The sequence below is a fragment of the Eulemur rufifrons genome, chromosome 29, assembly GCF_041146395.1.
Source record: "Eulemur rufifrons isolate Redbay chromosome 29, OSU_ERuf_1, whole genome shotgun sequence".
Classification (NCBI taxonomy): domain Eukaryota; kingdom Metazoa; phylum Chordata; class Mammalia; order Primates; family Lemuridae; genus Eulemur; species Eulemur rufifrons.
The window spans coordinates 10,968,898-10,993,750 of record NC_091011.1 but is presented as its reverse complement, the minus strand read 5'-3'; the positions used below and the strand labels follow the sequence as shown (position 1 = coordinate 10,993,750).

Here is a 24,853-nt window from a genome sequence, read left to right as displayed (position 1 = left end):
CCTAACTGTCCTCTGCCCTGTACTTTTATCTGACAAACCCTTTATGGACAGTCCTTACAGCTGTGAGAGGTGCCTGGTGCCTGCTGTCGTGCTTTGTAGATGAGACAGCACATTTAGGAAGTAGCCCGAGTGGCTCGGGTTTCTCTCCAAACGCAGCACCGCTGACACGGTGAGTGCCCCCGGGCAGACGGGCGGTTCGCTCATCTTCTGAGCAGATGGGGGCATCTCTCTTATCCTCCAAAGCAGACTGGGGAAAGATCTCTCTCATCCCAGGGCAGACTAGGACAGTCCTCTCTCATCCTTCAAGCTGACTAGGGGTAGATCTCTTTCAACCCTCCCTCACACAGGGAGGTGGGAAGGGCAGATTCCGGTATTCCCAAACTTGAGTCACTCACCTGCCACCTTTGGGATTTGTTGTATTCACAAGCACTAGTTTAACTATTTTCTTTCAAACATCTCTTTTTAAACTTTGAAATAATTGTTTGATATGAACTTAAGGTGTTTTTTTTTTTCTCTTAAAACTAATGCATTCCTGATAAAATTGAAAGTGCTTATCCAGTGTCCGATGACACTAGGTCATGCGTCATCCAGTGATAAGGGGTCCTTTGCTCCAACATATCCCTGGTTTTCTGGCTCCACCCTCAGCCGGGCCTGAGGCTCCTCCTGGGCAAACTCGTCAAGTGTGATCCTTCCAAGCTCTGACAAGGAGGCGCCCTCACTCCCCCAGCCTCTCGGCCTGGGGCTTTTGAAGGGTTTCCCAAACCCAAGTTCACCCACACTCTTGCACGCTCATCTCCCTTTTCTTAGTTTCACTTCCCCAAACCCCAGCAAGTTGAGCAGACCTGTGGGTTTTGTGTTAATGATTTAAAGGAACCAACAGAACCAACATGGCTGTCCCAGTAAAACCTTTGGGGTACTGAAATGTTAACATTATGAAATTTTCACCTGTCACAACATAGTATTCTTTTGGGTTTTTCCCCCCAACCACTTAAAAATGTCAAGACCATTTATAGCACAGAGATTTGGCCCGTGGGCAGAGTTTGCCAGGCCTCCCTTTACAGGCTGGTGCTGTGTGACCCTGGGCACAACCGCAGTCGTGACTAGGCCCCTCCCTGCTTGCAGTTTGCCCTGCATTGCCTCATCCGATTCTCGTCACCCGGGCCGGAGCTGCCACTATTCTCACTTTGCATCTATTGAAACTGAGGCCCAGAGATGACATCACACCAAAGGAAGTTCCCTCTCGGCTCTGGACAGACCTCTGGGCCCTTCCAGCACCGTATTTAGTGTCTCCTCAGACCCCTGGGAGAGCCCAGACGGTCCGTCTCAGCCTGGTTCTCAGCAGGCAGGACAAGCGGCAGCTCTGACCTGCGGCTTTCCCTGGGCACACTCCTTACAGTGTCTGAGTAGCAGGGCAGCAAGCACGGTAGAGCAGGTGGATGAACAAAGCCGGGCCCCTGGAGGGACAGCAGTGAGTGAGGGGCTGCCACCAACGCTACCAACTAGAGCCTGGTGGGGATAAGGAAACCCTCCTGGCCCTGGTGGCAGTTTCATTCATTATCTCATCGGGATCAGTTCCAAGATGCCTCCCTCCACCGGGGCCCCTTGCCCTGACCTTCTTTGACACAGCCTTCAAACTCCAGGCTCGCTGTGCTGCTGCCGACCTCTGCGGCAAATCCCTAGGCCCAAGAAACTGTCCCTTTTCAGGTTTTCAGCTCCCTTACACAACTGTACCACAATTCAGGATTTGTATTGAAAACTGATTTTTACCTCATCTAAGGATATACTGTTAGGCTAGTAGCTGTAGGGGAATGGCTCCAAGGCGCTCTGGAAATGCACGGACTCACATAGACCACACAGCCCGTCTGAGCCTCGTGAGCCTCCTGGGACTGAGTAGAGGCTGGTGAGGTGCTGCCACCCGGCCATCCCTGCACCCCCCCACAAGGCTATCAGGAGTTGCTATCTCTGGGGTTCTGAGGAAATGAGTCTTTCTGACCACGCCCCTTGGGGTGTAGCTGCAGACTCTCGGCGGTCTAGAATCGGCTCCTCTCTAAAAGGAGGTACTGTACCTCCAATTGTAGGCCCTTTAGTTTTGGTGTCATCCTTTTTGGCGTATGGGACAAGGACCTGAGGAACTGGCACCTTTGTGTACTTTTCCATTTACTAGTCAGTGGCAAATTGAACGTAAAAGTTGCTTTTTATCCTTTTTTTTGAGATAGAGTCTCACTGTGTCACTCTTGCTGAAGTGCAGAGGTGTGATCATAGTTCAGTGCAACCTCAAACTCCTGGGCTCAAACGATCCTCTTGCCTCAGCCTCCCAAGTAGCTGAGGCTACAGGTGCACACCACCACACCTAGATAATTTTTTCTATTTTAGTACAGACAGGGTCTCGCTCTTGCTCAGGCTGGTCTTCAACTTTTGATCTCAAGCAATCCTCCTGCCTCAGTCTCCCAAAGTGCTAGGATTACAGGTGTGAGCCTCGGCACCTTGGCCTTGTTTACTGTCAACATTCTATGACAACGTCACCAACATTAAACTAGAGAAACAGGTCCTGTGGGCTCAATGGTGCATTGTGACCGTTACTTTTCAAATGAAGTCGGAGATATCTGGGGAATAACACACATACTAAGGCTATTACTTCCTATAGTTTGGTGTCAGTATTTCAATACTTAGGTGAGTACCCAGGAGTATCTGAAAAGACAAGCGTATTCTATCAAGCCAATGGGTGACCACGACCTACCCTAGGATCTCAAGTTAAAGCTACCGATGACAGTGCCTTTGTGCCCATTGCTCCCACTGCAGAATCCAGCTGGTTAGCCTTGGCACCATGATAAATACCACCACCACATACCACCATCAGTTGAAATAGGTGGCAAGTGCACATGAGGTGATCCCCAAGTTCCAAGTGGCCATCATGTACAAGGCATGAGCACTGAGAATGGCAAAATCCCTAGGGCTCCCTCAGACTTAGCTGACAACTCCTTTAAGAAGAAACAGTCTTCCTTATCTTTGCATGTGGCATATATAAAGAAGAGGCTGGACTGAATCACATTTAAAACAATTATTTATTAAATATCACTTGTTTTTCATTCAATAGATGCCAACAGGGCTTGGATCTTGATGCATAGCAAGGCTCTTCTTTCTGGAAGCAGAGAACCTGGCACCCAAACCTGAGGTCAGAGAATGTCTATCAAACCCCCAGCCCAAGCCAGGAGCCACTAACACCCCATCAAAGGCCAAGAACCAGAAATTCCCAACTCCTCCTAGAAGGGAGGCATGTGAGGCTTCAAACCTGCTCAGATAATTAAGGTATAAAGACTTGGGTTCCAATTCTGCTCCACTCCTCATGAGGTGTATCAACACAGGCAAGCCTCGTCCTCAGCATCCACATCCTCATCTGTAAAAACGAGATTAGAAACACTGCAGAGGCCTGTTGTGAAAAATTAAGTGACATAATTCACATAACTAGGGATTGTTATAAAGCCTATTGTCACAACAGATGGAACTGAACCCCATTTCCCCAATCCTGAACCCACTCCCACTGAGCTGAGAGGCCTGTGACCAACCTTAGTGGCAGCACAAGCCCCTTCCAGGCTGACATGCCACTAACCTTAGGAGATTCTGGGGAAAAGGCTATAGGTCAAATACAAATCACACAGGCAGTCCAATACCACCCCAACGATCAGGGAACACAAATCCAGACGCTAAACAACTATTTGTCCCAAAATAGTCTTGTGAGCTTAAAGACAATTAACTTTTCTGTGACTCAATAACTTTATAAATAATTTCTGAGACTTATAATATGGATGGATCAGAACAAGTTGACAGTCTTTAAACTTTTTCTTGGCCAGGTGACTTAAGGAAAATTAACAAATAAAACAGAAGTGAAGTGACTTGCTAGGCCAGACTCGTCCTGCACTTACCCCTGGCACAGTTTCCACGAACAACCTGGCAGCTGAAGAAATCATCTTTCAGGCCTCCTCTAGCTCTGGCATCCTGGGATTGCTGAAACACTGACGGATGATAGACACCTCTGTGCCATGTGCTGGGGCAGGGATACAAAGTGGAGCCACTGGAGGGTGGTGGCTGTCAGGAACTGGGAAGGTCTGAGCTGCCCCCTCTACAGCTAACAAGGTAGCTTGCCAGGTTCATGGATGCTGATAGAAAACACAGAATTCCTTGATTAGAGACAAAGGACAATTGATTATTCAATTCACAGCAATAGCAATAGCAATAGCAAGAACATCAGCATTTTCTACCACCCCCTCAAAGCCCCAGTTCCTACACAGCGATGCAAAGGGAGTCAGAAGGCACCTGCACACGCAGTGGGCTGTGTTACAGGAAAGGCACCCCAAGTGCAGGACTCCCAGTCTTTTGCAATGGACAGCAAGAATGACTGCTCTCTGCCCTGGAGGAAGGCACTGCCTCTTACATTCCATGGCTGGCTGTTGCACAAACATCCTTTAAAAGACAACACGGAAAAGGCAACCAGTGCCTGACTTACAAGACTGCAGAGACATGAGACTTATGGAGAAGCATCTCCCAACAGCAGGCCCCAGGTGTTCCATAACTGTTCCTGAAGAGACCAGTCAGCTGGAAGCCTCTACCCTCAAGAGAGAAGGTGACCAGGCCGGGCGCGGTGGCTCACGCCTGTAATCCTAGCACTCTGGGAGGCCGAGGCGGGCGGATGGTTTGAGCTTAGGACTTCGAGACCCTGTCTCTACTAAAACAAAACAAAAGAAAGAAATTATCTGGACAACTAAAAAATATATAGAAAAAATTAGCTGGGCACAGCGGCGCATGCCTGTAGTCCCAGCTACTTGGGACACTGAGGCAGAAGGATCGCTTCAGCACAGGAGTTTGAGGTTGCTGTGAGCTAGGCTGATGCCACGGCACTCTAGCCCGGGCAACAGAGTGAGACTCTGTCTCAAAATAAATAAATAAAATAAATAAATAAATAAAAATAGAGAGAGAGAGAGAAGGTGACCCCACCACCCAGAGGAACAAAGGAGCTGTGTCGCTCGAGCTATGACCAAGCTGGCAACACTCTTCCAACCCAAACTTCCCAACTGCTTCTAGATTCTTCTCAGGCTTCCAGGCATGGCATCTCAGAAAAGAGCACAAGCTGCAGGGTTAGAGAGGCCTGCTGTCAAACTCTATTTGCCAGTTTCTGGCTGGGCAACCCTGGACACATAATTCTGACCTCTGGCCCTTCATCTACATTGAATCTAAAACTACCTCATAGGGATGTTTGAAAATTTTAAACTAGGTGAGGAATTAAGAGGTTTGGCACAAAACAGGTGTTCAACCAACATTAGTGTCCTCCTCTCCTGTGACCAAAGCTGCAAGGACCTCACCTTCCTTTAGCTCCCGGGGCATTCAGTCCCTCTGCAGAACTGAGCCTTTGGTTCTCTTTGCTTTGCCTTGTAATTGTAAATATCCTGTCCCATCAGTGTCTCAGGGCAGAGCTCTTCCCTGTTAATCCTTTCTACCCCAGCTCAACGCCTACCTTTACCACTCCTCTGAGCTTCACTTTCAACTTTCATAAGGCCTTTGCTTTAAGAATATAATGAAATAAAATTTGTACTGAGCCTGGAGCATAGCAAACACTTAATGACACCCTTCACCTCTTACATCAGCACTGTCCAAATCAACTTCTGCACACAGAAATGTTCTTTAATCGGCACAGTCCAATATGGTAACCACATGTGGCTACTGAGCACCAGAAATGTGGCTAGTGTGACTGAAAAGCTGAATTTTAAATGTAATTGACACCACATGGCTGCCACATGACACAGTACAGATCTATACAATGCCCAGCATACCAGAGGCAGAGGGGAGCAAAAATTGTCTGAAATTTCTATAACCTTGCTCTGGATGGAGCAGGGCAAGGCCTCAAACCGTTTCAAAGCTGTTCTGGCAAGCGCTGTAGGAATGCATAGGGTCACAGCAGACCCAAGCACGCTGGAGGCTTGCTACTCACATGCAACCGAATCCCCCACACCCCAGGAATCCCAAAGTCCAGGGGAGAACAGTCCATAGAGTTCAATTAGTCAAGATGAGCTTGGTTCCAGAAGCCCACCACTAAGAACAACTCTAAGGGAAAAATCCTTTTTGGCTGAGGGAGTAAGCGAAGGTGTCTTACAAGAGGTAGGTAAACTTATTATACAAACTAAACCTGTACATTATTCTGTGACACTCCAATTCTAGTGCGGTGTTTCATCATGGCCACAGAAATATCCATATCACATAGTTATAAAAAAATAACTTTTGTCCCTCATCTTTCTCATGCATTTTGTTAGCTCAGAAAACACGTGGTGCTTCATTATAAGCACAGAAATATCCGCATCACGGAGTTCTACAAAAGTAACTTTTTCCCTTCATTTTTCTCATGTATTTCGTAACTTAGAAAACGCTTCTGAACTAGGGTGTAGGTCAGGACACATAAGTAAATTCCGAATGGATTTTTTTCCGACAAATAATGGTTGGAAACGAGTTCCGGGAAAGCAGAGCTGTGGGTTCTGAAACGGGACTTACCAGGATTCTTGCAGAAGAGCTGTGTGACGGCAGACCCTCCCCCTTTGAGGGACCATCACCTCAGCCATGACTCCAACCTAGAAGTGGACAAATGCAGTCAGCTCCGGCCTCTGCTTCTGAACCTCACCCAGCTCCACGCCGGCACACAGCCTGAACCCCTCTACCTCATCTCGAGGCAGGTCTACCCGCGATCTCAGACCTTCCAGGTCTCGCGCCCCATCCCTTCTTGTGAGGTCCCTCCACATGGGGTGCCTCCAGGTCATGGACAAGCCCCACTTCTCTTCTGAAAGAGGCGCTCAGAAGCACAGCGTGAGTTATAGTATAGCCCCCGAGTCTCCTGCGAGAAAAATGTTCTGGCCACGCTGAACTGCCCCTTACAAGGAAGAAGCACGTGTAGGGGTTTGGGCTGCGGGTGCAGCCGGCGCCCCCACCCACTGCGGCCGGGCCTCCCAAGCCGCCTGCCACCGAGCCCTGAGACCCCGACCCCTACCTGGGTTCAGGAAAGGCGGCGGAATCCTGGATGGCAGTGGATAACAAGAACACCCACGAGACAGCCGCCGCAATGGTGGAGCACAGGCGTCGCGCACCTAACGTCATCGCGCAGCAACCCCGCCTCGAAGCCGTGCTCAGGCCCACGTGATCCCGTCCCGGGCCGGTGACGTCGGCGCCGCCATGGAGGCGTGGCTTCGGGCGCTGGCTGGGCGCTGTAGACTGGAATGGAACTTCTTCGGGCCGGGGCTGGGGCCGGGTGGCGTGTGAGTCTCCGGTGTGTGCACTCAGTGGAGTCTGCTAACCGCCTTTTGTTACGCGCCCTTAGTGTCCAGCAGGCTGGAGTTACGTAATCTACCCAGGGTCCCCGAGCTAAGAGGGGCGGAGCAAGACGGAGTCCAGACTGCCTGGCTGGGGGGCGGGTGAGGGTGGGGACGCGCTCAGCCCGGAGTGCTGGGCCTTACCCGTGCAGCTGCACTGACGGGACGGGGCGGGACTCCACATGGACCTGGGGCCTTGGGAGCGAACGGGAGCCTGCATGTGGGACTAGCACGTGGGAAAGATGATGCAGGTGGAGGGCAAATACAAATTAAACACGGGCTTGAGAAACCCGCACTCCAGGCCTTCTCTACACGTGCAAGGGGCAGCTGAGCGCGTTCGGAACATTTTCCTCTAGATTTCTTTCAGAATGTCCTTCTCTCTTGCAGTGACTCACGCCTGTAATCCTAGCACTCTGGGAGGCCCAGGCAGGAGGATTGCTTGAGATCAGGAGTTTGAGGTTGCCAGGAGCTATGATTATACCACTGTACTCTAGCCTGGGCAACAGGAGACTGTCTCAAAAAATTTTTTTTTCTTGCTTCTCTCTTTTTCAAAGGTATGCAAGTCTTTTTTTTTTTTTTTTTATGGTTAAGCAAGCCCATGACCTGTCTCAACTCAGGAATGTTGGTTTAGAACCAACCATCTGTTTTAAAATATAATTGTCAAGGGATATAAAGCCCAATCTTCCGGTTTCCTGGGAGGACCAGGGCCTAATTTGTCACTTGAGTGAGAGTTGAAAAACCTACCTTAAGTGATGTAGTGTATCCACGTAGCTGTATAAAAGAGTGAGTTCCTTTTTTGTGAGCCCTTTAACGGGTTCTCTGTGATGTGTATCATTCTGCTTTAATGCTTATTCAAGCATTACATTTTCTTTCTCTTCTACCTTTGTGGAGAGGTTTTCTGGGTTAAGAGGAAATTTTGTTTTTATATTCCCCACCACAAGGAGAGGAAAGCATATTGGAAAGTCCTGAGATTGGGAAGGATGTCGTTTGTTGGAGATACAGCTAAACATTACAGGATTGTAGTGCTCTGAAGGGATCTCGAGGAGAGAGAGAAGAGGACTACTCTTCAACGGTCTTTTTGGGTGTGTGTTTTGAGACAGGGTCTCACTCTGTGGCTTGGGGTAGAGTGCAGTGGTGTCATCATATCTCACTGCAACCTCAGCCTCCTGGGTAGCTGGAACTACAGGCCCATGCCACCATGCCTAGCTAATTTTTCTATCTGTTTGTTGAGCCAGGGTCTTGCTGTGTTGCTCAGGCTGGTCTGGAGCTCCTGGCCTGAAGCAATCCTCCTGCCCCCACCTCCCAAAGTGCTGGGATTACAGGCAGGAGTCACCATGCCTAGCCCAAGAGTCTTGAATATCAGGCTAGAAAGGCAAGAACTTGGTTCTGTAAGTAAAGCAAAGCAAAGCAGTATTTGAAACTCATATTTTATGTATGGTACCGAGTAAATACATTCAATCACCTTGTGGTATATTGTCAATGGAAAAGAACCCAAACTCTGTAAAATAATTTAAAGGGCGACCCTGACCCAGAGAGTCATACCCAAGAAGCCTTGAGCCAGAGGTCTCAGTGAGGTTGGGTTACAGTTTGGTTTTAGACATTTCAGGGAGACAGGAATTACACATAAAGTCATAAATCAATACATGGAAGGCATACATTGGTTTGGCCCGAAAAGGCAGGGCATCTTGAAGCGGGGCATTACAGGTTATAGGTGAGTTTAAAGATTCTTTGATTTGTAATTGGTTAAAGAAATGAAGATTTGTCTAAAGCCTGGGAATGTTTTGAGTTGAGATAAGGAAATCATTCATCAGAGACAAACCACTGGACACACACGGAACATATACCCAGGCTCAAGTGATCTGTTAAGTAAATTGATGTCTCTAAGAAAAGAGACAGGGAGACAGCCTTTTTTTAAAAATGTAAATTTCCCTTTCAGAAGGGTAGCATATGCTGTTGTAGCTTCTGTTCTTCCTCAAAATTATCAGCTCAAAATAATCTTTGTGCCAACGAGGCATATTTTGGGGTGGCATATTCTAGTCTCTTCCAGTCATATTTTGGGGTGGCATATTCTGATCTCCTACATATGTATGCCTGAAAAGAAAATTAGTGGTTTGGCTCTGGAAGAATAGTTATAGCCAAGGAGATGTCAAAGTGGGGCTTGCAAGGTTGCTTTAGTTGGGGGCTGCACAGGGTGGCTGTACTTCTGAGGGGTCATTATGATACAGAGTTGGTTTGGTCCTTCCGTGATTTGTAGGCCTGGAAACTGGATATTAAAATTCACTAAGGCCGGGCGTGGTGGCTTGCACCTGTAATCCCAGCACTTTGGGAGGCTGAGGTAGGAGGATCACTTGAGGCCATGAGTTTGAGACCAGCCTGGGTAACATAACACAACCCCATTTCTATAAAAAATAAGAAAAACTAGCCAGGTGTGGTGGCCTGCGCCTGTAGTCCCAGCTATTGGGGAAGCTAAGGTAGGCGGATTTTGAGGGTGCAGTGAGTTACGATGGGGTCATTGCACTCCAGCCTGTGTGACAGAGTGAGACCCTGTTTCTAAAAAAAAAAAAAAAATTAATATATAAAATGAATAACAAAATTCATTGAGAATTCACTCCCATCATCTCTAAAGAGTCTTTCCTTCACTAATTAAGTCAACATAGGTTTATCGCATACACAGCAGTATGAAGTGTTGCATGGCATATGTCAAGGACTAACTCAGAGACGTCTAGTTATTTACAAGCCAGTTATTTCCCATACTAGGGAGGCAGTTGATATAGACTGTCAAGGAAAATGGCTGAGAGGGACAAAAAGGAAAAAACTCTAGTTAGCCTCAGGAACAGTAAAAAGATTCAGTTTAAAAAAACCAATTAGGCCCTACCCGGTGGCTCATACCTGTAATCCCAGCAGTTTGGGAGGCCCAGGCAGGAGGGAAGATTGTTTGAGGCCTGGAGTTTGAGATAAGCCTGGTCAACATAGACTCTATCTCTACAAAAAAAAATTTTCAATTAGCTGGGTGTGGCGGTGTGCGCCTGTAGTCCCAGCTACTCGGGAGGCTGAAGCCGGAGGATTGCTTGAGCCCAGGAGTTCAAGGCTGCAGTGAACTATTATCACATCACCACACTCTAGCCTGGGTGACAGAGCAAGACCCTGTCTCAAAAAACAAACAAAACAAAACAAAAAACCAAACCAAACAAAAACAAAAAACCCCCCAATTAGCTGGAGTCTAGCAGATACATGAATCTGGAGACATTGTCTTTGAGCAGGCCAATTAAGGGCAACATTTCAGTGTTTAGGGGTTTTCCGAAAACCCAAGGGTCTAGCTGGGAAACTGTGTCCAGAGAATATGCCACCTCAGTCTCGCTAAATGTGCATCATTTCCTTCATTAGAGTTTCTCAGATAAAAGGAGGAATCCTATGTAATCCCCACCTTCAAAGGAGCTTACTTACAGCTTAGTAAAGGATATGTCCTAAACTTGGCTAACTAGAATTATACAAATAAATTACTCTGGGAACTGGAGGGAAAAGTTGCATCGAAAGATTTAGTGGAAGAGGTGATGCTTGAGCTGGGTGATAAAGCTCAATAGCTAAATTTCCCAGGAGTGCAAAAAAATTTTTGGTTTACTAACCTGCTGCAACCAGGGATAGCACCCCAGAGAAAGGTGGGCTGCCTCTCATTATGAGAGAGTAGGAAGGAGGTTTTATAAGGTTCAGGCTGGCCCTGAATAACTGAGGAGGGGAGAGGCGAAGTGAGAATTAGCTCTAGATTGTTGCTTTCATGAAGTGCAGGCAGCTTGGTAATTGGTTATTTTTGTTCAAGACCTGGGAACCACATGGCAGGCTAGGGAGGTTATTGGTAAGAAAGCAGTAGTCACTCAAAGGTAGGAGGCTGTCAGGACACTTTACAGCCAAGGTGTGACCTTGGGAGAAATACTGTTTTATGTTATCATTGCAGCTGGTCTCATTGGTGTCTGTTACGAGAGACTGAATATACAGACAATGGTTGGACCATTTTATGCAACTAAAACCCTGACCCACAACCTGCAGCAACTTGCTCAGGAAATCAACCCATTATCTATAGTAACCAGCCAGCCCGCTATAAGTCAGACTCACAGGAAGCCAGGTACTATCTCTTAGTGACAAAGCAGGAAGCTAAACAATACCCCTGTAACAATTGGCCAGGACTTGATTAATAACTGGCATCCTATCTCTCATCATATACAAAAATCAACTCAAAGTGGATCAAAGACTTAAATATAAGACCTTGAAACTATAAAACTACCAGAAGAAAAGATAGGGGAAATGCTTCAGGACGTTGGTCTAGGCAAAGATTTTATAGCTAACACTTCAAAAGCACAGGCAACAAAAAGGGAAATAGACAAGTGGGATTATACTAATCTAAAAAGCTTCTGCACAGCAAAGGAAACAATCAAAAGAGTGAAGAGATAACCTGTAGAATGGGAGAAGATACTTGCAAACCATCCATTTGACAAGGGACTAATATCCAGAATATACAAGGAAATTGAATATGATGATCCTGATTTAAAAAGAAAACGGGATGGGCACAGTGGCTCATGCCTGTAATCCTAGCACTCTGGGAGGCCGAGGCGGGAGGATGGTTTGAGCTCAGGACTTTGAGACCAGCCTGAGCAAGAGCGAGACCCCCGTCTCTACTAAAAAAATAGAAATTATCTGGACAACTAAAAATATATAGAAAAAATTAGCTGGGCATGGTGGCGCATGCCTGTAGTCCCAGCTACTCGGGAGGCTGAGGCAGAAGGATTGCTTGAGCCCAGGAGTTTGAGGTTGCTGTGAGCTAGGCTGATGCCATGGCACTCTAGCCTGGGCAACACAGTGAGACTCTGTTTCAAAAAAAAAAAAAAAAAAAGGAAAGAAAGAAAAGGAAAACGGAAAATAAATCAGAATATACAAAGAATGCAAAAAACTCAATAGCAAAAAAAAAATATTAAAAACTGGGCAAAGCAAGTGAATGGACATTTCTCTAAAGACATACAAATGGCCAACAGGTATGTGAAAAAATACTCAACATAAGTAATCATTGGGGAAATGCAAAGCAAAATCACAATGAGATACCATCTCATCCCAGTTAGAATAGCTATTGTCAAAAAGACAAAAAATAACAAATGCTGGCAAGGATGTGGAGAAAAGGAAACTCTTCTACACTGTTGGTGGGAATGTGAATTAGTAGATCCGTATGGAAAACAATACAAAGCTTTCCAAACAAAACTAAAAATAGAACTACCACAGGATCCAGAAATGCCACTACTGGGTGTTTATCCAAAGGAAGGGAAATTGGTGTTCAAAGGGATGCCTACATCTCTGTGTTTATTGCAGCACTATTCACAATAACAAAGATATGGAATCAACCTAAATGTTCATCAATGGATGAACAGATTAAGAAAATGTGGTATATATACACAATGGAATACTATTTGGCCATAAAAAAGAATGACATCATGTCATTGCAACAACATGGTTGGAACTGGAGGTCATTATGTTCAGTGAAATAAGCCAGGCACAGAAAGACAAATATCACGTTCTCATTCATATGTGGGAGCTAAAAAAGTTGATCTCATGGAGGTAAGAGTGTGGAAGAATAGAAACCAGAGGCTGAAGGAGGTGTGTGGGTGTCAGGGAATGAAGAGAGGTTTGTTAGTGGGTACTATCATACACCTAGATAGAAGAAATAAGCTCTAATGTTTGATAGCAGAGTAGGGTTACTATAAACCCTACTATAATACATACACCCACTAGGGTGAAATGTATGTTTCAAAATAGATAGAAGTATAAACTGGCTGGAGTCTGAGAAAAAAAAAAAATAGAAGATTTGAAATGTTCCCAACACAAAGAAATGATAAATATTTGAGGTGGTGGATATCCTAAATACCCTGATTTGATCATTATGTATCAAAATATCACATGTAACCCATAACTATGTACAATTATTATGTACCAGTAAAAAATTAGTAACTGGCAGCTTCCCGAGTTTTTCTCCTTGCTTCTAACTTAGGACTAACCAGAAAAAGCCAAATATGCACCCCTAAGCAATCACTTGGCATGTCCCCGCTTCACCTTTCCCAGGCCAACAAACGGCCTCTAATCTCGCTAACCAGACATTCCTGGAAACTTCCTTTTTTCTACTATATCGTGGACCTACTCCTCTGCCTGCTGTAGAGTCTCTACCAAATGGAAGTGATGGTGACAGACTCCCTTGTTATTGCCTTCACTTTTCTCATTTTTGTTTTTTTTACATTCCAGCAGAATGGGTCAGTCTCCACGAATGGAGAAAGACCATTTTCTCATTTTGTTGTCTTTGTTTATTTCTACAGTTATCAGCATCATCTGATCATTAGTAGGTGGATTTTTACTAGAAGCATGAATTTGTGTATGCAGAGAAGAGGCAAAGGTATTCTATCCAATGGGTAGGAACAGCCTGAGGAAGTCAGCACATCCAGGGTCAGGTTAAAGGAAGTTTTAATAGGTTACTTACTGCATTACAGAGTGATAAATGTGGAGAGGTATGTTAATGGAAGATTGTGGAAGACCTTAACTATCAGGCCTTGGTTCTGTGAATGGTGGGAGAATAATGACAACCAAATGCACGGCAGCATTTTTGTGTAGGAATGTGGCAAGCTGGATTATTGCAGAAGGCAGATTGAAAGGGCGTTTCCCATACCTCTTTTCTATCTGGGGACTGAAATACCTATGCCTTTTGGAAGTGCTAGAGACTAATTCTTTGGCATTAGTATCAAATAGGGTTTAATCAGGAGACCGAAAAATAGTACAGGAAAAGTTTAATATAAAGAATTATTAAGGGCCCAGAGCGGTGGCTCACGCCTGTAATCCTAGCACTTTGGGAGGCTGAGGCGGGAGGATTGCTCGAGGTCAGGAGTCCGAGACCAGCCTGAGCAAGAGCGAGACCCCGTCTCTACTAAAAGAATAGAAAGAAATTAACCAGACAACTAAAAATATATAGAAAAAATTAGCCGGGTATGGTGGCGCATGCCTGTAGTCTCAGCTACTCGGGAGGCTGAGGCAGGAGGATCCCTGGAGCCCAAGAGTTTGAGGTTGCTGTGAGCTAAGCTGACTCGACGGCACTATAGCCCTGGGCAACAGAGTGAGACTCTGTCTCAAAAAAAAAAAAAAAAGAAAAAAGAAATAAGAATTATTAAGTATAACATCGGGTTAGGGTAACAAGGGGTTAAAGAAGATAAAAATAAACCACATGCGGTGGCGTGCACCTGTAATCCCCAGCTACTCCAGAGGCTGAGGTAGGAGGATTGCTTGAGCCCATGAGCTCGAGACCAGCCTCGGCAACATAGCAAGACCCTGTCTCAAATTAAAAAAAAAGGTGGGGGAGAGAATGAACACTAGAATAGTAGATACAAAGAGCAGCTACTATCTGAGAGCTGAGGTTAAGCTCCCAAGGAAGAAACCTCCCTCCACCCCCAAGGCTGAGGTAATGACCTTGCTGGAGAGAGCTGTTGGGGGACTGAAAATGATTCCACAAAATATGGCACTTTGGCATGCTGAGTGCTTTGAAAATTGAAAGCAGGGACTCTTTCCAGAATTTCCTTATCTGACTAAGATAAGAAAGATTCTTTTAGCCAGGCCAAAGTGGCTCAATCCTGTAGTCCCAGGTACTTGGGAGGCTGAGGGGGGAGGATCACTTGAGCCCAGGAATTTGAGGTTACAGTGAGCTATGATTGCACCATTGCACTCCAGCCTGGAGACACAGCGAGACTCTGTCTCAAAAAAAGAAAAAAAAGAAAAAGAAAAAAAGAAACCTTCTTTCCAAAAGAAATGCAATTGCCTTAAGATTCCCAACCCTTCCCCCCCAAGAAATCTCATCAAATAACTGGGAAAGATCAACCATGGGAGAAGAGAAGAGACTGGGAGTTGTTACCATAACAGGACTGAATTTTCTTCTATTCTGAGGGCAGTTTAGAGAGATTGCCTGGGAGAGTCTATCAGTATAATAAGACAATCTTTGTTCCTGTGCAATTCTGCCCCTCATCTTCCCAAAGAGAGTCATTTACATGTTCATTTCTGTCTCCACGGTCCATTTATTTCCCCTGAAAATCATTTGCTCCTACAACCTCCATTTCCCTCTCCTCAGTGAAGAGGGTATAGAAGCATCAACCATCTGGCCCTTTCTTTGAGCGTTCAAATTTTGTATGACTCCCATGCACATGTGTGCATGTAATACATTTGTTATGCTTTTCTCTTGTTAAGCTGTCTTTTGTTATAGGGGTGTCGGCTGTGACCCTTTATGATGGGGAGGAACGATCATCTCCTTTCTGTCCTTACAGGGCATAGACAGGGCTCACTGAATGGCAAAAGATGTGCTGGCAGGACGTGCTGAAAATCTACCCTCTAGGATGCTAGGGAAGGCTACTCATGGGAAGTGTCTTGTGGAAGCACTTGGGTACAAAACTGCCCCAGGGTTGCTGGAGGAAACTGCTGGCTGCTGGGTGCCTTTGACAGTCATGCGCTGCAGGAGTTGGGTGCTGAGGAAGCCACCCAAGCTGCGGAGAACCTGAACCTGGAGAAGCTGCCATTGATGTAGTAGGTAGGCCTCTCAATCAGTAGGTGCCTGCCAAGACAGCTTACCAGAACCAGGCAGAGAAGCCCCTTCCTCGGTGCTGGCTGTCCAGCACCTTCCACTGACACCGTTTAACACGGTGCCCTGCGGCAAGGGAGGAATGCTTAAAGTGCCCAGCTCCGTGTTCTCAGAGCAGGAGATGAGAAGCGAATGTGGAGCTGAGAGGCAACACATAGACAAACTGAACAATATCCAAAACTTTTAAACCTCATCTGTAAAACGTGGCAATTATACTAGATGCCGGTTAAGGGTCTACGGTTTTATTCTGATGGGCCTGGACAACCTTACTGTTGCGTTTCTACTTTCCTGATGTGTTTGGCCAAGTAAAGTAGGCATTAGAACAGGGAGGAAGTCCTAAAAAAGGGTTTCCTTGTGGCTGAGAGAATAAAAGGACACACAAGAGGAAAAAGAAAGGAAGTGGTACCGCACCCCGCCCTCCGCGGGATACCCCGCCCCTCTGGCGCCCCCTCCTTCGCCTTCCCTCCGGCCCCGCCCCCTTCCTGCCCGCCTCCCCCCGCCCCCGGCCCCACCTTCTTTCCGCCGGCCCCACCCGCCTTTTCAGGGGCCTGAGCACGGCCTCCCAGAGCGCGAGGCTTGCTGGGGTGTTGGCCGCCCGAAAGATGGCGGCAGAATTGAAAAGCTGGAGCAGCTCCCGCGCGCGTCCCCGCGGCCCTGAAGAGGCGGGGAGGTGGGGCAGGGGCGCTCCCGGGCCTCTTGAAGGGCGCGGGACGGGCTGGGGGCGGGGCAAGGCAGGCGCGTTCTCGGCCGCCCCCGAGGCGGGACCTGCGATCTGTGGGCGAGCCCTTTGCCGGGAGCCGGTCCCGCGTGGGCCGTCCTCTCTGAGGGGGCGGGGTCTGATTGCAGGGCCAGCTCAGCGCCCTCGGGCCCGGAAGTGCGGGCTCGCGGCTGCTGTGGGCGGGCCCTGAGCGGGGGCGGGGCCTTCGCGGGGCGGGGCCGGCTCCCTCGGGCCCGGAAGTGCGGGTGCGGGGCGCGGCCCGGGCGGAGACTGCGGGGCCCGGAGGGCGGGCGGCGCCGGGAGCGCGGGGGTGGCGGGCCTGGGGCGAGCATGTAGCGGCTGCTGGCGGCGGGGCTCCCGGGGCGGGCCGGGCGGGCCGCGGGGGTTGCACGCGGCGACATGGAGGAGGAGGGCAAGAAGGGCAAGAAGGTGAGCGTGCGTGGGCGCGTCCTGCTGCGGGGGTTGGCGGGCGGCTGGGTCAGGAACCCCGAGCGGCCCGGGATGGGGTGGAGTCTGGGGGGGGAGTCTCTGGGGACCCGGGCGGGGGTGGCGGGCGCGGGCAGGGCAGGGCAAGGCGAGACCCCGAACAATGGTCAGGTGGGCCTGAGCGGCCGGACGGGCAGGAAGCGCCGCGCCTTTCCTCGGGCACGGCCGCGGCTCGCCTCGACTTCGGCCCCAGATGGCCTTCCCGGCGCGTCGGGACCGGGGGCTGCAGAGGAAGTGGGCCCAACGAGGGGCCAGAAAGGTGTCCAGGGCTGGAACTGGAGCCAGTGGGCTGTGCGCTTAACGTGGAGACGTTTGCTGCTCACTTGACTTCGTTCTTGGATATGAAGTAAAAGCAAAGATGGGCTTCACTTCAGTCGTCGAGTATCACTCGTACCTAAAACCATTGAGTGATTGCAGTGACGTTACATTTGGCAGTGGCATTTAGGACATTGTTCAAGAGGCTCTTTCGTTTATGTAGTTTTAAAAATGTGGCTTTAATTACAGGCTAGAGTAGTTGATAAAGAACATTTTAAGGAGACTGGAAAAAAGATGTGGAATAAGCTACCATTAAAGTGGAAAATGAGTTTTAATAAAATGTATCCTTTTCAAATAAATGCTTTATAATGTTCATGTCTTGGCTATCATTTTCTTTTTGATAAATGTTTGTGTGCGCACATGTATGCACAAGTTTAAGACAGCCCTTGATAAGTCCTAGCTGTGATCTTACCACCAGGCACTCTGAGGAGCAGTGTGCTTTAATTGAGGACTACTCATTGTTAGGTCTTTTACAAGGTGCCCCATTTTTTAACAAGTTCTATTTGAAATCAAATGTAGCCAGGTGACCTTCAGAGAGTTCTGTGGTGCTGCTTCTCTGCTTTCTCAACTCATTATGTTAGGAACATGCGTGTCTAATTTGGGTGCAGTATCACTTGCAGTTAGCTACAAAAATGGTTTAAGGCTAGAAAACAGCTCAAGAAAGTTATTTAGCCTGCAAGTGTTAGACTAGGGAGGAGTGCTGCACACAGAAAAGGGAAGAACCAAGCTGTCTAAAAGGAGTTAGCTGGAAAGGAGAGGTGCTAACCCAGTGACTGCTTTAACAGGGAGCATCAGGCCTGAGTGTGGCTGATGCTGAGTTTTGCTGGAACTGAGCCACCTTTTCTGGTGGAATGCTGGGAGCCGAGAGCAGTGGGGGACTGGTGACCTCAATCTGCACCACTTACGTGGGCACCTGGCCCACCTACCTACCTACCTGTCTGTGACAGGCAAGGATGGAACTGATTCACTTTCTTCTGAGCCTTCTGTCAGTTTTGGTGGAATCATGAAACATTCAGCAATATTGTGAGAAAGAAGCAGTAAGATGTTCCTGAGCTTTCAGAATAGAAGTGAAAAAACCAGTAAAACTATCAATAATTTTACAGTTGGGGGCAATGAAAAAATTAGGCATAGACAAGGTTAATGATTAATTTTATTGTCTTTATTGAAGGAAATAATCAATTGTAGTTGCGTGAGCCAGGAGTTTTTTATGTTTTTTCTGTATTCTCCCACTTGCCTTGCTCATATTCTGTAGGCAGGCGGGACAGAGCTCTGGGGCATGGATTCCTATCCAGGTCATGACTTTACCTCGCATGCTCTGCAATTGCACGCTGGCAGAACCTTCCTACTCTGCTCCCCCATTTGGTGTGAGGTCACCTCTTAAGAACTTTGGAGCTTAAATTATTCTCATTATGGTAAATTAACCAGAGATACCTGTTTCAAACTTATACACAAATTCAAGCTCAAACAGCAGAAGTAATGACTTAATTCTATGGAAGTACGATTTGGACATTTAAGTTTCAAAGTTACCTCCTTCAGAAAATGCAGACTTAAACCTTTAAAAATGTGGATTGGTAGGCTTTTTTTTAGGCCTCAGACACTTGTCTTGGTGCCTTACCAAACAGTGATTCTGGCTTGTTCTACCATGGCCCATTTTCCTCAGGACACAGGAATAAGTAAGCCGCCAGAGAACTGATGGACTGAAGTGGATTTAATGGAAAGGGGTCCCAGGTGTAGCCCTGCCTTACCTCATCCCACCCCAGCACATGTGGTTATGGTCACTGTACACCTGGAGTTTCCTTGAGCAGGCCATAGTTCATTTAACAAATGTCTATCGAGTGCCTGTCGTGTCCCATGAAACTCGCTGGGTGGTGGGGATACAGGAAGGACTGGTGACCTAGAGGAGCCAGTGGGGAGATGGATTATTGCTGGGTACGTGTGGAGGGATGAGTGCATTGACAGAAGTCCACTGGCCGCTAGAGGTGTGGGACCAGGGGAGTAGAAGTAACCACTTGGGGGTTGTTCTCCTGTCCTGATGTCCACAGAGTGGCTGGTACTTTTCAGACTGCAAGTCCTGATATGGGGTTTGGAAAATAAGGCTCCTGTGTACAAAATGGACCCATGTTTTGTGCATTGTGGCACTGTTCTGTCAAGGTGTAATTCATTTTTGTAAGAAATTTAGGTGTACACCTGAGTTGGATTGTGTGCATTTTTATACTCAGACGAGGATCACAGCCTGAGGAAGTCACCTTGGGGCCTTAACTCTGTTGTGGGTCCCAGCTTCTGCTGTCTCTGGTCTTAGGTTACCCCACCAGGTGACTGTGATTTCATCCTGAATAAAGTTAAATATTTTTGCATTGATCCAATTTATTTGCATTGTTTAAATTTAAAAAGGTTATAAGATTCCTTAGAAATGTAGGACTGAATAGTAAATGATAAGGAATTAATTTTGTTTGATGTGATTATATTATAAATTCTGATCTCATAAACATGAGGTATTTATAGGCAAAATAATATGATTTCTGGGATTTGCTTTATTCAAATTAGAAGGAAAAGAGGAGGGGGGATAGCTGAATGCTTTGATAGTGGGTACACATTATTCTATCTACTTTTGTGCAGTTTTGAGAATTTCCATAAAAAGAAGTGGAGAAGAAAAGATTCCCTTGGTCGTGGGCTCTGGGCTCTGGGCTCTGGGTTATCAGCTCATGTAGCTGCCAAGTCATCCTGGGCCCTGTCTGTGAGGAATTAGGAGCTTGGGTTGGACCATTTCCTTTTAAAATTTATTCACTGCAGGCCCTAGGAAGCCATACCTTCTCCATGCTGACCTGGTACAGACACAAGTCTGTGGGTCTGTGTATAAATGTCTGTATAACTGCAATGAAAGTTTGAAAGAATGGTACTTGATACAAGCAACATGCTCTGATTTTTTTATTCTGATCTGTTTTCCCCCGCATTAAATTGCTGGTCATGACCTACTAAATTGCTTTTGTAACTAAATTGAGTCTATAATTATCACCAGCCATAACATGGGTTAAGGTGAATTGGGCCTGCTGTACCTTGTTTTGTTTTTCCTTGTAGGTAGTGGTCATGGTGATTCTTGGGTGGCAACTTGGGGACCCAGGGTCGGGAGGCTGGCAGAGACTCTAAGTCAAGTGGCCAGTTGATAAGGCCAGAATGACCAACAACCTGAGGCTTGGAGAGTTGCCATTTATTAATACATAGTAGCATATATTTATTCATTTTCGACATACAGTCAGATTCTATTGTAATTTAGATTGAGAAAGTATCAGAATCTCCGAGTGCTGCTTTGTTACTGCTCTGAGCATCCTTTCAGAGGAAGATAGTGTAACAGAAAACATTTCTCTTAGCGATAGAACTGCAGTGAGGGCCACTGTGCAGATGGGAAGGGCCATCTGCATTCTGCCCCATGAGGGCAGGGACTGCTGATCTTCCAGTTCATTCATGACAGCAGTGCCCCCATCTCCTCGTCACTCTGCGGTGTAAGTAAACGGTCATGATTAAGTCCTGTAAATCTTCACTGTTCAGCATTTAAATCATCCTCTTTATTTATTCAGGTGCCTGTCACATGCTAGCACAATGAGAAGAGGGGTACGAACTGCACTGTGGAAAGTAAGCTGCTCACACCAAGGAGCAGAGATTAAGAAAGGACAGATGCTCGAGTGTGTCGGAAGAGACACAGGGCAGGGTGCGGCCAATTCCAGAGGGGACTGGGACTGTGTCCCAAAGTTCAGAAGCAGAGAGGGGGTGGAGACAGCCCCGCATGCTGGGAGGGCCTTGGCCCCGGGGAGTTTGGTGTTGGTCCTGTGTGAACTTGAAGCCACTGGAGGTGTCTGGCATTCATCCATTATTTATCCATTAAACTACTGTTTGTCAGCACGACTGTGACAGACCCAGATGCTGAGGAGACTGAGATGTGAAGGACAAGCCTGTGGCTTCAGAGCTAGGGAGTGGAGCTGAGGACAGAAGCTTCAAAAAGAGTGATTGGGGATTATGAAAACTTCAAGTACAAACATACAGAAAATCGTGTGATGAAGCCCCCTGTGCACAACTGCAAATACCACCCGTGTGTGGGCAGTTTCATGTGTGCACATTCTCCTTGTCCCTGTTCCCTGCCTGTGTGGGCTGCATAGTGTCTTCCCAAACTCATGTGATGAAGTCCCAACCCCCAGGACCTCATGACATGGCAGCATTTGGAGGTGGAGTTTTTATTTATTTATTTAGAGATGGGAATCTCACCATGTTGCCTAGGCTGGAGGGCAGTGGTTCGATCATAGCTCACTGCAGCCTCGGAACGCCAGGCTCAAGTGATCCTCCTGCCTCAGCCTCCTGAATAGCTGGGACTACAGGCACATGAGACCACCCCCAGCTAATTTTTTTTTTTTTTTTTTGTAGAGACAAGGTCTGGTGATGTTGCGCCGGCTAGTCTCAAGCGATCCTTGAGATCGGGTTTTTAAAAAGGTGATTAAAGTAAAACGAAGTCATTAGGGTGGGCCCTAATCCAATCTTGCTGGTGTCCTTTTAAGAAGAGATTAGCACAACACCACATACAGAGAAATTACCATGTGAGGACACGAGGTGGGGGGGGCGGGTAGAGATAGATGGCCATCTACAAGCCAAGGAGAGAGGCCTTAGGAGAAACTCCAGATTCAGAGTGTAAGTTTCTGTTGAAGCCACTCAGTCTGTAGTATTTAGTCCTGGCGGCTGAAGCAGACTGATGCACCAGGTCATTTTGAAGCAAACTCCAGAGGTCAGTTTGTCTGTAGATTGGAGTGTAGTGGTCCTGGGGTGGGTTCCAAGACCAGGTCTGCACTGTTACCCTGGACACAGAAGAGCTTCTCAGAGAGACAGGACGAACTTTATGGCACTCCGTGTGGACCATAAATCCAGGCTCACTTGTGGTTGGGAGAATGCGGGTGGTGTTTTGGGACTTGGCACAGCAAGGGACGTCCCTGTCGCCTGGGACAGGCTTTGTGCTCTGGGATCTGTGGCAGGAGGAGCGGGCCCAGCCATGTCCTCTGCGTACATCCCCACGTCCCTGTTGTGGATGGTGGATCTTTGTTAGTGCACTTCTCACTGCTTCACTTTCTTATCCCTCAATCCCAGAACGACAGCTGTTTTTCAAGCAATTACACAGGTATGAGGGAGTTTACATTTGGATTTGTCAATTGAACTACTAGGTGTTTGTTTCTTTGAGTAGAAATAGGAAATTTTTTCCTTAACTCTGTGCCTGTGCCAAAAATGTGACATTTTTTCCCCAAGTGTGTCTGAACAGTAACAGTTTTTTGCTTGGATTATGTTAAGAATTAGGGCATTTGATCACAGGCATTAGATGTGTGCAAAGAAAATAATCCCCTTTAATAAGCACAATAGGAAGTGGGAATTTGGGTTTTGTTTGCAACTTAAGATGGTATATCTTATAACCCAGGGAGGTGGAACGAATAGTTGGATTCTGAAAGTGAGAAAACTGGTCAGCCTAAATCTGTGGTGTTACTATTCCTGATGGAAATCTAATGTGGAAAGAGAGATACTGTTTCACCTATGCTGTTACCTGTACCTTTGAGAAGAAAAAGAGAAATCTTTAAAATTTTTTTCTGAATCTTACTATTTATATCTAAATCTTTATATCCATTCTATAGTTTAAAATTCCATGCAAGTTTTTCAGAAATCTAGTTTGCTTCCTGTGTGTCATTACCACGAGCTTTCTGGTCAGGTATGGAAACTGTCTACATTTCCCTTGTTGGTTTATGTGGCGGGAATACATGTTATTAATGAGATGCCTTGGTCAGGTCTAAGTGTCAGTTATGTTGCATGTTGACTTTGTGTATCATGTCAGAAAATGCCCAGGTCTGATTATGTCTAGCTGTTTTATTACTGTCATTAGATGCATCACTCTAAATAGCTCCTACATTTATGTTCTTGGATATAGACAATAACCAAAGCCCACCTGCCTGTGCACGTCTGATGTCAGACCCAGTTCAGCCTCCTTTCGAAGGCTCCTCCCACCTAGCCATTGTCCATCTTTAGCACCCGCTCCTTGAAAGAGGAGGGTGTAGCCCCTGTCTCTGCTTGTTCCTATCCATTCCCCCACCCTCAGCGTTTTATTATGAAAATTTTTGACTACACCAAAGTTGAAAGAATTTTGCAGTGAATACTTGCGCACCCCCCACCTAGATTCTGCCCCTAACATTTGCTGTATTTGTTTCATCCCTCTACCTGTGCATCAACCCATCTTATTTTTCTGATGTATTCCAAAGTAAATTTCACACATCACTTCATTTTGATCTAAATATAGTCAGCATGCGTGTCATTAACTAGGGTTCAGTATTTGCTTACACTTTTCTTTTGATGTACAATTTATATATAGTGATATACACATATTAAGTGTACATTAGCTAAATGTTGACAAATGCATACATCTATGTAGCCCAAACCTCTGCCAAGAAATAGAACATTACTATCACTGAGAAAGTTCCCTTATGCCCCTTAGGAAGTCCTCCCCCAAGATACTACTGCTTTGAGTTTTTTCTACCATAGATTAGTTTTGTCTGTTCTGGAACTTCATACAGATGGATTCATATAGTATATATTCTTTTGTGCAATATAGCCTGGGCGACAGAGCGAGACTCTGTCTCAAAACAAAGCAAAAAGGATTGCTTTATTCAGCGTGATGTTTTAGAGATTCATCCGTATTGTTTATATCGATACTCCTGAGTGCATTCTGTTGTACGTATATGCCAGGATTTGTTTATCCATACCCATTGTTGGAGGTTTAGGTTCTTTTCCAGTTTTGTATTATTATGAAAAAGCTGCTATGAATATTTGTGAACAAGTCATTGTGTGGATGTGTTTTCATTTGTCTTGGGTAAATACCTAATAATGGAATTGCTGAGTTATATAGTAATTACATATTTAATTTTGTAAGATACTTCCAAACTATTCAATACTGAATTTTTGTCTACTAATTCTATCAGTTACTCAGAGAAGGGGTGTTAATTTCTCCAGTTATTATTTTAGATTTGTTTGTTTCTCCCTTTAGTTAGTTTTGGCTTTATATATTTTGAAGTTCTATTGTTAAGCACATACACATTTAGGATCATTATGTCCTGTTGAAATGAATCTTTTTCTTTATGAAATGACCATCTTTATTTCTGATAATACCCCTTGTCCTAATCTCTTTTGTCTGATATTAATATAGCCACACTGCCTTCTTGTGCTGCACATTTGCATGATATGTCTTTCAACATGTCTGGTGATGTATATATATATTTTTTGAGCCATAATACCCAGCCAACTTTATGTATTTTTGGTAGGAATACCACACAGATGATGGTGTAC

The 24,853-nt window shown here is 46.3% G+C and overlaps 1 protein-coding gene, 1 long non-coding RNA gene and 1 other non-coding gene across 4 annotated transcripts in view; 1 reads left to right on the top strand and 2 right to left on the bottom strand.

Annotated features, from left to right (window-relative positions):
• Positions 1-3,108: 3,108 nt before the first annotated feature.
• On the bottom strand, positions 3,109-7,072 carry LOC138377286 (uncharacterized). The gene is made up of 5 exons (XR_011231781.1): positions 7,025-7,072; positions 6,535-6,611; positions 3,921-4,720; positions 3,290-3,394; positions 3,109-3,167 (listed from the first exon to the last, which is right to left on the bottom strand). It is a non-coding gene; the product is annotated as an uncharacterized lncRNA (long non-coding RNA).
• LOC138377730 (small nucleolar RNA SNORA9) lies at positions 5,843-5,975 on the bottom strand. Its single transcript, XR_011231884.1, has one exon. It is a non-coding gene; the product is annotated as a small nucleolar RNA SNORA9 (small nucleolar RNA).
• Positions 7,073-17,010: 9,938 nt separating the features above from the next.
• CCM2 (CCM2 scaffold protein) overlaps positions 17,011-24,853 on the top strand; it is a 55,464-nt gene continuing 47,621 nt past the window's right edge. For both annotated transcript variants that reach the window (XM_069461900.1, XM_069461899.1), the window contains exon 1: positions 17,011-17,128. In XM_069461900.1, coding sequence (XP_069318001.1) covers positions 17,099-17,128 — 30 coding nt within the window. In that variant the 5' untranslated portion in view covers positions 17,011-17,098. The remainder of the gene's footprint in view (positions 17,129-24,853) is intronic.